The sequence below is a fragment of the Conger conger genome, chromosome 8 (genome assembly GCF_963514075.1).
Source record: "Conger conger chromosome 8, fConCon1.1, whole genome shotgun sequence".
Classification (NCBI taxonomy): domain Eukaryota; kingdom Metazoa; phylum Chordata; class Actinopteri; order Anguilliformes; family Congridae; genus Conger; species Conger conger.
In genome coordinates this window covers 60,542,669-60,558,150 of record NC_083767.1, presented here as the reverse complement: position 1 = coordinate 60,558,150, position 15,482 = coordinate 60,542,669, and the positions used below count along the sequence as shown (strand labels likewise).

General features: G+C 44.1%; 1 protein-coding gene across 1 annotated transcript; it reads left to right on the top strand.

Annotated features, from left to right (window-relative positions):
• Window positions 1–7,219: 7,219 nt before the first annotated feature.
• On the top strand, window positions 7,220–11,127 carry LOC133134533 (zinc-binding protein A33-like). Its single transcript, XM_061250734.1, has 6 exons — window positions 7,220–7,627; window positions 8,411–8,506; window positions 8,646–8,876; window positions 9,046–9,068; window positions 9,154–9,272; window positions 10,571–11,127. Exons 1-6 carry the CDS (start codon window positions 7,220–7,222, stop codon window positions 11,125–11,127), a joined length of 1,434 nt encoding a protein of 477 aa, XP_061106718.1.
• The last annotated feature ends 4,355 nt before the right edge of the window (window positions 11,128–15,482 follow it).

The following is a 15,482-nucleotide window of genomic DNA, read 5'->3' as shown; positions in this document are numbered from 1 at the left end:
TTGACACTTTTATAGGACTAGTACAAAATAAGCTGAAATTGCTTCAGAGAAGTACATTGTGCAAACTAGCAACCACAGAACTTCTCAAGTCCTTTGAACAGACCTGATTGGCCAAAAGGCCATAATGGTGTCCAGATACTTAAACTCCTCCTCTCACTCTTTATGTTGTTGTGGCCCTGTAGTTGGTATCCAGAGAGTAAGCATTGTGTTAATGAACACATACTGCACACCCAAAGTGTTATACCTATTACCCATTCAAAACTTATTTCATGCTCCTCCTGAATACTTTTAAGAGCATATTCATATCCATTTTAAGTGGTATACATACAGTATGGAGTGTCGAGGACCCGGCCCTAGGCCCCCCTGATGAGAGATTGACAGGGATGGGTTAGGAAGGAATGCATTGTTAACCCCTCGCACATGCCATTGAGGTGGTAGCAAGAACGCCCCCGTAAGAGGAAAAATATGGGGTTCAGAGATAATGAGCAGCCATACTTGTCAGTGGAGGAGTCTGAAGTCAGGGGACTTAGATTTATGGTTTTAAGGAGCAAGGTTAAAGTTCTGACTGAGGCCATGCATAGAATGAGTTCCAGCATAACCTTGGAGGAGATTCAACATGCTGAGCGAGCAGTCGGGGAATACCCCAACCCTACAGGGGAGGAGTACAATGCCTGGTAAAAGCAAAAAGATAAGGAAAACTGAAGGGATGTCAATACCGAAAGAATATTAAGAGGCTTTAAGGGCCTTCCTGATTATAATCTGATAATTTATTGGATAGATTCAAAGGACTGACTGTAGAAGAGTTGGAGGATGATTTACACTCAGCTATTGGCTGGATGTCCTTTGTAGATCCCTTAAGGCGCCGCGGAGAGGGGCACCTGAAGAGTGTGTTGAGATGGTGGAGATGGAGGGCACTAACTTCTGGCTTGTATGAAGTCAAAGTTTGGAGAGAGTCCAAGGAGAGATTATGACAGGGAGACAAATACCAGTGATGAATAGGTTCATTAAAAAATTACATAAGAGCTAGTGTTTTTCCACTCGTATACTGAGATGGTGGAAACTCCCAACCGGAGGGGCACATGAGATAAAGTATTGGGGAAATTTCTTTTGAGGTATGAGAAAATGACAGTGGGACAAACAGAAGTGATGAATATGGTCATTAAAAAGTTGCATAAGAGATAAATGTCTTCCCACTCGATATATTGGGGACATTTCTTATCAAAAAAAAAAAGGTACACTTTTATACGGAAAAAGGATATATAAGGAATAAGCTTTTAGACCTTAGGATAGCATCTCAGAATTTTGCTTCAGAAGATGTCTATGGGCTGTTGAAGAGAGAGCAATGCAGGACAGCTGTAGTCAAGCTGGAGTGGCGCGCTCCTTCTGCGCGCCACTCCAGGATATGGATATGGAGAGAGGAGTGACGTACGCGGTGCGGACTCAGCCCAAGAGTTGTGGCAGCGGGACTGATGTCGAAGAGGTGTTCATGCGCAACCCTCATCCTACAGAAAAGCTGGTGAAAGAGTTAAAGGGCTTTTACGACATGCTTGGAGCCGTGAACTACACCTGGAGGCCAACAGACGGGACGCGGGGTTCCTCCACGCTACAGAACACCTTCCTGCTGGACCCACGCAAGAACCTGAAGCCTCCCCCCCTAACCTCAGTGTCAGTGAGGAGAGGCATATGCTGCGGCTGCACTGCAAAACCCCCGACGTGTTTGAAGACATACCAGTGCACATCCCATACAACAGGCAGGAGAAGTACGAAGTGCAAAGTCACGTCTTTCGAAAGTCTGGGTCCTGATCCTGCCCCAGATTCCCAAACCAATGCAGCTGTTCAAAGAGCTCATCAACAGCAAGGAGGAGGGATCAAATCCCGCAGAAAATGAGATGGTTATATTTAGGGCATGGGTGATAATTATAATCTATATTACTTGTAAAAGTAGGAAAAGTAGTACATAGAAGCTCAACGTTATAAGTTTCCTTTCATTTTTATGTCTTTTCGTTTTCAGTAAGATACTATAGAAGGTAGCATTATTAGGTGATTTAAAAATTATAAGTTTCCTTTCATTTTTATGTCTTTTATTTTTTAGTAAGATACTATATACGATATAAATAAGTAGTAGACTTTAGGGGTGTTCGTACCCATTGTATTAATGGAAGTTCAGTAGCTTTTATCTCCGTGAAGGGGGAGCCATAAGATAAGGTAAAGGCCAAAGAGGATGATGGGTATTTGAGGGGTGTACCTTGACTTTTAAACATCATGGTGAAAAGGTAAATTAGAAAGAGCTAAAGGGGTATATGTAACTTGCATGTGATCAGCAAACTGAAAGATGATATATATACTGTAATCTGTATAACTCTATTCTTTTGATTGATTATAATAAAGTATATCTTACTATAATCAAATGTGATAAAGATTCTTTTAGAGGAATACATTGAATACAGGACATCGTATACCAGATTTGCATCACACCCTTCACTTCGAGACTGGGCTGGAAGTTCAGTAGAACTTACCAGGGCTCCAGAACGTTCGGAGTACTTGAGTTCGTCCCCGAGACACCTCATGGTGAGGTACTGCTCGTGGGAACGTGAGGTCTGAGCTCGGCAAGGGGTCCGTGGCTCACGACAGGAGGGCTGGATACAGTAGAGATTGAGATACATAAAAATGCTGGATGCTGGATATCACAATATTGTATTTCACTCTACAGTGGGGGTATATTGTTAGTGCTTCGACATTAGTGTGAGTGCTACCATAAAGGTATAGGGGAAAGCTGGAGAACATTCACCCTACTACACCACTTTGTCCCAGGCCAAGCAGCCACGCTCCAAAGGGAATACATCAGAGGACTTTTATTCTGAAGCATAACCATCACCCTGCACATATATTGATAGATTACATTTCTTACATTGTTGGATATGACGAGGATGTTCCCATGTGTAAATCCAGGTGCAGTCAATGTCAGCCGTGCTTCAGACATGTGACCATCTGCAGAATCTGTTCCAGTGGGGGTGCAGAGATGTCTCAGTCTCAGTGTTTTCACAGATTGAAAGTTGAGGTAACTTCGCCCGCACATCCAGCAGAGGGTGCTGTTGTGACGTGTTGAACAGGAAATGGGCACCTTTAGCGTATTCATTAAGGAGCGTGTCCATACCAGAATGCCACTCTGAATAGCGTGCCTGGCTCAAATGGACAGAAACACGGTTATTCTAAAGTCCTCCCAGGGTATCAGCCCAACCACGGTGCCTCTGGCTTTCTGCATCTCGTACAGTATTTCTGCAGCGCTTGACACCAGAGCACCAGACATTTCACATCGTACAGAGAGTGTCCGTCTGAAGAGTGGAATAATCCTATGATATACATCTTCCACAAATCTGGTGTAGATTATAACAATTTCCGTCTAATTTCCAACCTCCCATTTGTGTCAAAAGTACTTGAACGTGTTGTGGCAGCCCAACTTCAAACGCACCTGGATTCAAATAACCTCCTTGAACCCTTCCAATCTGGCTTCCGACCAAAACATAGTGTTTCTGTGTGTGTCTGTGTGTGTCTGCATCTGTATGTGTCTGTCTGCATCTGTCTGTCCATGCGTCTGTGTTTCTGTGTGTGCCTGTGTGTGTCTGTGTGTGTCTGTATTTGTCTGTGTGTGTCTTTGAGAGTCTGTGAGGGCGGCCTGTAGCGTAGTGGTTAAGGTAAATGACTGGGACACCCAAGGTCGATGGTTCTAATCCCGGTGTAGCCACAATAACATCCGCATAGCCGTTGGGCCCTTGAGCAAGGCCCTTAACCCTGCATTGCTCCAGGGGAGGATTGTCTCCTGCTTAGTCTAATCAACTGTATGTCGCTCTGGATAAGAGTGTCTGCCAAATGCCAATAATGTAATGTAATGTCTGCGTCTGTCAGTGTGTGCCTGTGTGTGTCTGTCTTCCTGTGTGTGTCTGTGTGTGTCTGTCTTCCTGTGTGTGTCTGTGTGTGTCTGTCTTTCTGTCTGTGTCTGTGTGTGTATGTGTCTGTCTGTGTGTGTTCGTCTTTCGGTGTGTGTCTGTGTGTGTGTCTGTGTCTCTGTTCCTCCACGGAAAACAACAGCGGTTGATGACTGAGACAGTGTCAGAGCTATGAAGAAAAGCCACAAAACATCAGTGAGTGAAAGGAAGGGTGAAGATGAGTGTTTCTGTGTTTGTGTGTGTCTGTGAGTGTCTGTGTGTGTCTGTCTTTCTGTGTGTGTCTGTGTGTGTCTTTATCTGTATGTGTCTGTCTGTGTGTGTCTGTGTGTGTCTGTGTCGCTGTTCCTCCGTGTAGTTAGTGTGGGGCAGGGGTGCACAACTCTGGTCTTGCAGGGCCAATCAGTGCACAGCATTTCGTTCCAACCGATGGCCTAGATTTTAGTTTCCAGACATTTCTATGAACTATGCTTGCAGTCTGTGTCTGTAGCCGGTGCATATACAAATGTCAGATCAACACATGATTGGGCTACAATCGGTAATATTCTTCTTAAAACATTGTTACGAGAGCATTGTACAAAAAGGTCAATTCCTTTGTTTTTGCTATACCCTGAAGACAATAGAGTTTGAGGTCAAATTATGTATGTGAGTGATGCGAATCTCAGCTTTTATTTCCTGGTATTTTTATCTAGATTTGTTAGATAAAAATTGACCACCCAATTTTTAGGTGAGAAAAAGTATTGGAACATGTGACTGACAGGTGTTTCTTGTTGCCCAGATGTGTTACATTGACTAAATAGTTCTGTATGTGTACTCTTGGTTTAAGCCTTGGGTTTTGCCTGGGAAGAAATATAAATAAACCGCTGGCGTACTGAGCAACATGAGACGGGTGCGTGGGGGTTGGACCCAAAATGCACGACTCAGAAACAATAATCGGATAAAGTCCCGGCAGGGCTTTATTCGGGACGAATCCCAGGAGCGTAGTCAAAACAAGCAAAGTCCATACACGTAGATCCAGCCAGACAAACAATAAACAAACAAAAAGCACGGTGCCGAGGGAAGAGGCAAACTCATAGTCGGTAGACGTGCAGGGAGGTCCGGTAGCAGGAGAGCCGTCAGCGGGGCAGAAGTACAGGCGGACGGCAGGCAGGGTCGTAGTCGAGGGCGATGCGGAAGTCGAAACCATAAAACAAACAGCGAGGCAAAGGTACAAAATCGGAAGGCGAGGACGTGGTCAAAAACAGACGATGGTCAACAAAACAGAAATCAATAATCGATGGTCGGTAAACAGGCTTGGATCGTAACGTGTAATCAATGATAGTAAATGCTCAAGAGTTGCTTTGACTGACAAGAGGCAGACAATTTCGCGAAGAACAGTAGTGCGACTGGGATATAAATGCAGGTGTAGACAATTAGTTAGAGAGCAGCAAGGAAATGAAAAACAGGTGCGATGGATGACAAGTTTAACAAGGTAATTAGTAATCGTTAGTAATAAACCTATCCTGCCCTAGCATTAGTAAATTAGTAAATTACATGCACGAGAAACGTAAGGTAACATGAACACATGATTCGTTTTTTAGTTCTACCCAATCCTGATCTAGCATTAGTAGTTTTAGTAAATAGACAAATGGAAACAATTAGGGTGTGAATGACAGAAAGAGAGAGAGAGAAAAGGCGGAACGCAAGGTTTGCGGAAAGACATGTAAAAGTGTATGTATAACCAATGACCAGTCTACGTAACAATAAACATAAATCAAAACATAACACTAAACGAACTAAGACGATAACCACTCAACATAACAAGGTAAAATAATCGTAACTAAACATAACTAGACATGACGAAAAAATTAATCGTAACAAGAAACAAACTAAACAACATGACGAACCTAGACTAACATAATACATGATAAGACAATACGTGACTAAGACAAAATGAATAAACATAAAACATGGCAAGACAGACCTGAAACGTGACACAACAGATATGAAACAGGTCGACCACGGAAAACAAAAGCAGTTGATGACAGAGACATTGTCAGAGCTATGAAGAAAAATCCCAAAACATCAGTCAGTGAGAGGAAGTGTCATGGCTTAGGCTTGCATGGAGTGGGTTCACTAACCTTTATTGATGATGTAACTTATGATGATAGCACCAGTATGAATTCAGTCTACAAAAGTCTACAAAAACATTCTGTCTGAAAAGTTATCGAGAAATGCATCCAAACTAATTAGGAGGAACAGTGCTACAAGACAATGACCCAAAACACACTTACAACACAACTTCCTTCGCGGCAGGAAGTGGAAGGTTTTAGACTGGCCAAGTCAATCACCAGACCTTAAATTAATTGAGCAGGCATTTCACGTCCTGAAGAGGAGATTGAAGGGAAAAAACCCTCAAACAAACAACAACTGAAAGAGGCCGTGTTGTACCCCTGAATAATAATTGTGACTCAACACAGTGTTTCTCCACTGATGGCTTCAACACAAGTTCTCCTCCTACTGCACAAAGGCAGCCATGAGTAATCCATATCAAGTTAGCAGAATAAGATCGTTTTGCACATCACTCATTTTTAACTTTATCACAATCCAGACCGTGAATTCAGTCTTTTTAAACTTTGCTAATTATGAGTGTATTGCTGCTTTTCACTTGTCACAGCTGCAGTAGAAGTCTGGAAAGGCAGCACAAAAAGATTAATACAACAGTTTGATGATGTCAATGGGTCACAGGCTTGATGCAGTTATTGTAAGCAAGGGATATGCTAGAAAATATGAAGTATTATTTACTTTAATACTCACCGTACCAATACTTTTGCTCACCTAGAAATTGGGTGGTCTGATACCAAAGGTGCTATGTTTTAAGTAGTTTAGCACATCTAGGCGTAAATACGAGGAAATAAAAGATGAAATTATGAACTCTTGTCTTGTGTTCATCTTTTTATCTCAACCCTAAATGTATTCAGTGTATTGCAATAACAAAGCAATTGGCCTTGCTGTTCCAAAATTTTATTTATTTTTTAAATTTATTTTCATACATGGCACATGAATGGATCCAGTGGTAAATTACTGCATCCTGTAAATCCAATCCAGTTCAGGCACGTGACCATCTCCGTAAGAGAGAGAGGACAAACCCAGCCAAGAATCTCCCGCCGACTGAGAACTACAAGCCTGATCTGCAGTTCCTGTTCCAGCTTCTTACTGTTTTGAAGCACATGTTCTGCGTTCTGTCCAAGGTTCAGCAGCGGTGAAAGTATCAGACCGAGAGATGGAGAGACTGTAACATGGAGGCTAAAGCTATGATTCCTGAGGATGATCTCTGCTGCTCTGTATGTTGTGACATTTTTAAAGAGCCTGTTGTTCTGAAATGCAGCCACAGCTTCTGTAGAGTGTGTCTGCAGCAGTTGTGGGAAGAGAAGAGCTCTCGAGAGTGTCCCATCTGCAGGAGAAAGGCCTCTAAGGAGGAACCTCCTCTTAGCCTGGCCTTAAAAAACATTGTGGAATCTTACTTAAAGCAGAAGACTGAGAGAGAAACTGCAGACAAGACTGAGGCTCGCTGTAGTCTTCACGGAGAGAAACTTGTTTTATTCTGTGAACATGACAAAGAGCTTCTCTGTTTCATCTGTCAGACTTCAAGAAAACACAGAAACCACGCGGTCTGTCCAGTGGAAGAGGCCGCTCTGGAGCTGAAGGTATTCTTTTTTAAATCATAATTTGAAATTAAAGTCATCATTGTATCTGAAAGTCTTGTTTTAAAGCCTCAAAACATCCAGTATTTTAGATTTCAGTACAATGTACTAGGAGGAAAATGTGGGCATGGTTAAGTCCGGATTCACAGTTTTGATTGATTCTGGGCCTTTTATAGTGAATACAGCTCCATAAATGTAACATTGAAATGCAGTGTGATTTCATAAATATATAGCAATGATGTGTGAGATTAGATACTGACAGCACAAATATAACACAAGACTTTTACTCTAACAAAATAAAGGCCTAGATCTGATAAAACTACTGTCATATAAACTGTTATCTGCTTGAGAAGAGAACTGTGCAACAACCAGGAAGTGCAGAAATCTACACTGAGTGAATAACCAGTGGAGACAGAGCTGTGTATACTCTCTCAAAATGGATGTGTTAATATCAAACACAATAAATCAAGCTCGTTCTATGAATGCTTCAACATTCCTTACAGTTGGCTGTAAATTATATGTATGTACAGCCCAGTATTATTATCCTATTATGGATAATAATATGAAATATTTTATTGGTTTAATTGTGCTGAAAATGCACAATAACATATTGTGTTATGACGCTCTATAAGAATATTTCACTGGTCTTTATTCGAGTGTAGTATTTTCCCTACTACATTTCCCATGTGCTTACACTTACAAAATTACTCTGACCGTCACTAGTGTAGCAGGGGTAATACTGTGCTATTTGTGAGAATAAGTCGTAACTGGTTCATATCACTCCAGGAGGAACTCAAGCCTGCACTTAATCTTGTTAAAGAAAAATTGAAGAAGTTTACTGAGGTTGAACAAGGATATAAGAAGACAGCAGAACACATCAGGGTGAGTAACACAATTAGTAAATATGTAGTATTTTTGATGAATGTTGTGTGTGACATGGATAACAATCACACCAACTGCCATACAGAAATAACAAAGCGTAGTTACACTATTCAGGTTTAAAATGGTGTTTGAATCGCAGAGTCAATCCCAGCACACAGAGAGGCAGATAAAGGCAGAGTTTGAGAAGCTCCACCAGTTCCTGCGTGAGGAAGAGGAGGTCAGACTAGCTGCACTGAAAGAGGAAGAGGAGCAGAAGAGTCGGATAATGGAGGAGAAGCAAGAACACATCAGTGGAGACATCTCGACCCTTACAGACAAAATCACAGCTATAGAGATGGCCATGGAGACCGAAGACACCTCCTTTTTAAAGGTAGGAGCTTCATTTACTGACCGAGTTTATACCGATTAACCTCTGTTATGATTCTCTTCACTTTCATTAACATGGCTCCTGCTGTTTCTCACCTATTGTTTCTCATAATGGAATGGACTGAATACATTTATACACTCACAATGATGCTCTTATTGTGTGTTTTTTTCAGAGCTACAACAACATCAAGGAAAGGTATGTGGACTCTCAGCTCATTTCATCTTGTGTGTTTAAGTCTCTTCAGTTCCCGATGCTGACTGACTCCTGCCTGTCGTTACAGAACCCAGTGCACACTGCAGGACCCAGAGCTGCTCTCAGGGGTGCTGATAGACGTGGCCAAACACCTGGGCAACCTGACGTTCAGAGTCTGGGAGAAGATGCTGGGGATGGTGCAGTACAGTGAGTATCTGGGCCAGATGCTGAAATCAGGTTTTTTTTACAAACATTTAATGAACACATGAAAGAGGAGGAACAGGCTGCATGTTGACATGGTGCTGAAGATAAACAGCACAGAGTCATCCAGTCTCAGAGCAGGAAGATCCTGAGGGCTGCACTGCACTGCTCGCAGTTTAATATCAGAACACACGCAGACACAGAATTAACACACAATGTAAAACCTTTTTAATAATATGCTTTATTAGCTGCGAGAATTGTTTGCATTGAATTTGCAGTGATGTGTTCATTGGTTCATGAATTTTTATAATGCAAATACCTTTTATATTTCAAATGTGAATCATTATAACTACAGTATAACTTGTATATGTCATTTCCTGTGTATGGGACCTAATCTGAATAGAGTATTTGAAATGGTCCTGCCACACGCCTTGGGCGGACACAAGAGATGGACACAGGGAGTTATGTTATGATCGGAACCATTCACAGACTCCAAGACGTAATAAATAACAAGCTTCAATCAAAGTACCACAGAAATAGTTCAGTGCAGGGCAATCAGGGCCATCAGGGCAATACAGGCAAGGCAGTTTTGTGGTAGAGTCCAAAGGGTCAGAGTCCAAACAACCAGAGCAGTGTGGAGAGGGCAGGGTGGGGTGTGGGGGGGAGTGGACAGGTAATCGGGAGAAAGGGAAAACATGGAATGGAACATTGACAAATAACACATAGAAAAGGATAAACAGGGAAATTAACTACGACAGAGGCACGGAACACGACAGGAAAACATGAAACTAAACATTTAACAACACAAATACAAAGAACAAGCTATGATACAAAAACACGAGACGTGAGGCAGGATGAATGTCGGTTTTCACTGGTGTTTTAATAAAAATAATAATAATAAAAATAATAATAATAAGCTTGTATAGCATATATAAAATGTAGCTCAAAGAGCTTTGCATTCAGCCACTTACAAATAATTATAAAAACAACACATTGTAGATACAATATAAAAATATGAAATACTGTGATTGTTGAAATACATTCACACAACAAACAAATAACAAGACAAGACAAACACTAACACGACTGCCTTAAAGGAGCGACGGTCTTAAAAGAAAGCTCCCTCAGTCTCTTTTGGTGGTGTAGTTGGCCAGGGCCCCGGCCGGTATATTTCGTGCTGCCAGTTGCACCTCCCCTGACAGCAGCGGTAGGAGGCGCAACGCCCACTCCTCCACCAGGTGTGTGTGTTCTCTCCTGTACCTCTTCTTCCCACCGTTTAAATATCTCTCTTCTTCATATTTCAGCTCCTGTGACGATGGACCCCAACACTGCACATGCCAATCTCTCTCTCTCTGATGATCTGACCACTGTGAGAGACACCGATACAGTGCAGAACTGTCCTGACAACCCAGAGAGATTTAACGCCAGTGTGTGTGTGCTGGGATCTGAGGGGTTAACCTCAGGGAAACACAGCTGGGAGGTGAAGGTTGGGAATAAACGTGAGTGGGATGTAGGAGTGGTGAAAGAGTCCATCAACAGGATGGAAGAGCTAACATACAGCCCAGGGAAAGGATACTGGGTCATAGCGCTGAGGAATGGTGATGAGTACAGTGCAGCAGGAGTAGATGACCTCACACTGGAGAGGAAACCCCAGAGCATCAGGGTGCAGCTGGACTATGACGGGGGGGAGGTGTCCTTCTTCAACTCCAGTGACATGTCACTCATTTACACTTTTAAACACACATTTACTGAGAGGCTGTTCCCATTCTTCTCTCCCTGTTTGAGAGATGACAGTAGGAACGATGAGCCCCTGGAAATCTGCCCAGTGAAAGTCTCAGTAACAGTGACGTCATCCCAGTGAAGGTGTTTGTGTAAAAATGAAACTAGAAATGCTGTCAGAGATTTAGGATGTGTCTGATCTGCCTCATGCAAGCATGCCTGGCTGTTGACTTGAGCTTTGGGACACATGCTGGAGATGATCGGAGGGGGGGGGGGGTTGGTGTACCAGTACCCAATGGAAGATAAGCAGAGGTACACTGTCTCAGTGTCTAGACAGGTACACACATCTAGCACAAAGGGGGGTGTCTGTCACAAGGGAATAATGACTCTTCTGCCCTCAGCTATGTGGCTCTACACAGCCTAGGCAGCGAGCTAAACAAAGTGGCAACTTCTCGAGACACTGGAGATGGGTTTCATAGTGTTTACTGAACCACAATTTGTAAAACTGAAAATACAAAAAATAAAGATATGTTTTCAAGAAACAAGCATCATTTTGTGCTTCAACAATGGCATATTTCTAAATCATATACTCCAAGTTTACTAGTAATTCCAGCATTTTCAATGCGCCAACCGAAGCTAGTCATCGCTTAGCATTGCTAAATATGTGGCTGTCTCCTTAACCTAACAATGCTAACATTCAAGCTATCATGTAAGACTACAAATAATACATGTCTAAAGCTTTATCCTTAATGTTAGATGACTTAACACTTACAGACTGTCTCGTGTCAAAACAGTACGTATCACCGAAGACACAGAATTTTCACCGTCTTCACTATACTGAGAGCTTGATAACAAAAACACTTCCCGAACTTACTTAAGCATAACGCTGATGCATGTTTGCGCCACGAGATGGCAGTGTTCCTCCACAAACTACGCAACAAACCGAGAGACAGAATACATCTTAAGGATGTCAACCCCAAACCTTGTATATAACCAAAAATAAAATAAAAATGAGTTCACAGTCTCTCAGTGAGTGTCCTTTGATACTAAAAGGATGACTTCGCTTATAGGGCGCAAGTAAAGTCTCTGTTCACCCTTCCGACTGACCTTTACCTCGACCTTCCTCACTCTGCCGTCCTCACTGGGAAAATGCCAACTGGCCAGTTGTTCCTTTTTTTGTTCCTTCAGCAGAACCACGTCTCCCTCATGCAGGTTTGGTCTTGAGGTTTGCTATTTCCGTCGATCGTGTAGCCCACTAATGTATTCTTTCCTCCAGCGTCCCCAGAATACATTGGCCAAGTACTGCACACGCCGCCACTGTGTCCTGAAAAGGTCACGACTTTCAAATTGACCTGGTGGCACTGGCGGTGTGCCATGCTTTTGTGTGAGCAACATTGTAGGGGTCAGAATCACAGGGTGTTGTGGGTCTGTGGAAACTGTTGTGAGCGGCCGTGCATTCACTATTGCAGTCACTTCAGCCATGAATGTTACCAACACCTCATGAGTTAGCTTGGCATTGCCGTGTTGCAGAAGCATTGCATCCAGAATTTGACGGGACACTCCAATCATCCGTTCCCAGGATCCGGCCATGTGCGAAGCAAGAGGAGGATTAAACTGCCACTGGCAACCACTGTTCTCAAGGTAGGTTTGAATGTTCTTATTGTGGCATCCTTTCTTGTCAATCTGTAGCTCTTTGCAAGCACTCACAAAGTTGGTTCCGCAATCAGATCTGAGAAGTTTTGCGGCACCTCTGATAGCAAAGAAGCGGCGCAGGGCGTTGATAAATGATGATGTGTCCATTGATTCAATTATTTCAATATGTATGGCGTGTATGCTCATACAAGTGAAAATCACGGCCCACCTCTTGGCCTCTGCTTGACCTCCCCTTGTTTTCCTTACTGAGACAGGCCAAGGGCCAAACACATCTAGGCCCACAGATGTAAATGGAGGGTCTGTGCATAGTCTGTCCTCTAGTAAGTCAGCCATGATCTGTTCTTGTTGTTTGCCTCTCAGTCCTCCTCCCCCACCCCCCTCATCACTCACACCTGATGACTTTGTCTCCTTCTTTGAAAAGAAGGTTGATGCTATTCGCAATTCCTTCTCCCAACCCTCCCCCCCTGCTGACCCTCCTACCCTCCCCAACTCCCTAACCTCCTTTTCTCCCCTCTCTGACGCCGACACATTGAAACTCCTTACATCCCACCGCCCGACCACCTGTCCTCTTGACCCCATCCCCTCTCCCCTCCTACAATCTATATCCGATGACATTCTCCCTTTTCTCTCCTCTATAATCAACACCTCCCTCTATTCCGGCACCATGCCCTCTTCCCTGAAGAGGGCCAGAGTCACTCCCCTCTGCCCTGAACAACGGCCTGTCTCTCTTCTTCCCTTTCTCGCTAAAACTCTGGAACGGGCGGTCTGCTCCCAACTGTCCACTTATCTTCTCCAGAACAATCTCCATGACCCCAAACAGTCTGGCTTCAAGAGTGGCCACTCCACTGAGACCGCCCTGCTTGCGGTCACTGAGGCACTCTACTCTGCTAAAGCCGAATCCCTCTCCTCTGTCCTCATCTTCCTCGACCTTTCGGCCGCCTTCGATACAGTCAACCATGAGATTCTGCTCTCATCGCTGTCTGGGATGGGTGTCACAGGGTCTGCACTCACTTGGTTTTCCTCCTACCTCTCTGGTCACTCCTACCAGGTGACTTGGAGGGGCTCAGTCTCTGACCCTCACCCCCTACAAACTGGAGTCCCGCAGGGCTCAGTTCTTGGGCCTCTCCTCTTCTCGCTATACACCATGTCTCTTGGTTCTGTTATCTCTTCCCATGGCTTTTCTTATCATTCTTACGCTGATGACACCCAACTCTTTATTTCCTTCCCTCCCGACACCCAAGTCACCACACAGATCTCTGCCTGCTTGGCTGATATCTCTGCGTGGATGGCTTCAAACCACCTGAAGCTCAACCTTGCCAAAACTGAGCTTCTCTACATCCCTGCTAAGTCCTCTCCGTCAATCGACCTCTCACTGACTGTTGAGGACTTTGTACTTTCCTCCTCCCATACGGCAAAGAATCTTGGGGTGACTCTTGATAACTGCCTCACCCTGGCTCCACAAGTATCCTCCACTGCCAGAACCTGCAGGTTCTTTCTGTATAATATACGCCGTATCCGTCATCTCCTGACTGAGAAAGCCACCCAGCTCCTAGTCCAGGCGCTCGTCATTTCCCGCCTGGATTACTGCAACTCCCTCCTAGCCGGTCTCCCAGTGTGTACCATCAAGCCCCTCCAGCTGGTCCAGAATGCTGCAGCCCGCCTGATCACCAGTCAGCCCAGGTCGGCTCATGTCACCCCGCTTCTCATTGGCCTCCACTGGCTTCCTATTGCCGCACGCATCCGTTTCAAGGCCCTAGTGTTGGCATTTCAGGCTGTTAAGGGGACTGCCCCACCTTACATACAATCATTGATCACTCCCTACTCCCCAGCGAGACCACTCCGGTCTGCCAGCTCTGGTTGCCTTATGGTTCCCTCTCTACGTGCACCTGGCGGTTATGAACGTAAACATAAATCCGTCTCTTCTCATTAAAAATGTAGCCCAGTACCACTTTTGAGTCTGTAAAGAAATACACATCATCCACCTCCATATCCAGCTCTTCTTGAACCAATTCCGCTACTTCCACAGCCAGAACTGCTGCGCAGAGCTCCAGTCTCGGAATGGTGATGTCTGGTTTTGGAGCAAGCCTTGCTTTTCCAAAGAGGAAGCCTACTTCACTGTGGCCCTCTGCATCTGTTAGTTTCAAGTAGGCTACAGCACCCACAGCCTTAGTAGATGCATCACAGAAAATGATGATCTCTTTTCTCTGTGCTACTGATGAGGGAATTGTGGTGTACATTCTTGGGATGTTCAACTGTTGTAAGAGTTCTTCCACTTTTCCCACGAGTCCTGTTTTCCTTTTGGCAGCTGAGCATCCCAATCACAAGTATCAGAAGAGATATCTCTCAGAATAGCACGACCCTCAATGCTGACAGGCACTGCAAAGCCAAGGGGGCCATATAGGCTGTTAATTACTGACAGCACACCAAGTTTTGTGAATGGCCTTTCACTGATTGCCACCTGGAACATAAACAGGTCTGCAGAGAGATCCCATCCCAATCCTAAACTACGCTGCATAGGTGGGGAACTTTGCCTAAGTTTGAGGTCCTGTGGGCAGGAAGCAAGGTCTTCATCTGGGAAGGTGTCTGTGATGGTTGGGCTATTGGATGATCTTGTGCAGGCGTATGTTTGCTTGTGCTAGCATTTTCTGAGTTCTGAGCAGCACATCAGTGGCTTCAGTCTCAGTAGAGAATGATTTCAATCCATCATCCACATAAAAGTGGCGTTCTATGAATAGCCTTGCGTCCCTTCCATACTCCTTTTCGCCTTCGATGGCTGTCCTTTTCAGCCTATAGATAGCGATTTATGGTGATGGGCAATTTCCAAATACATGGACCCTCATTCGG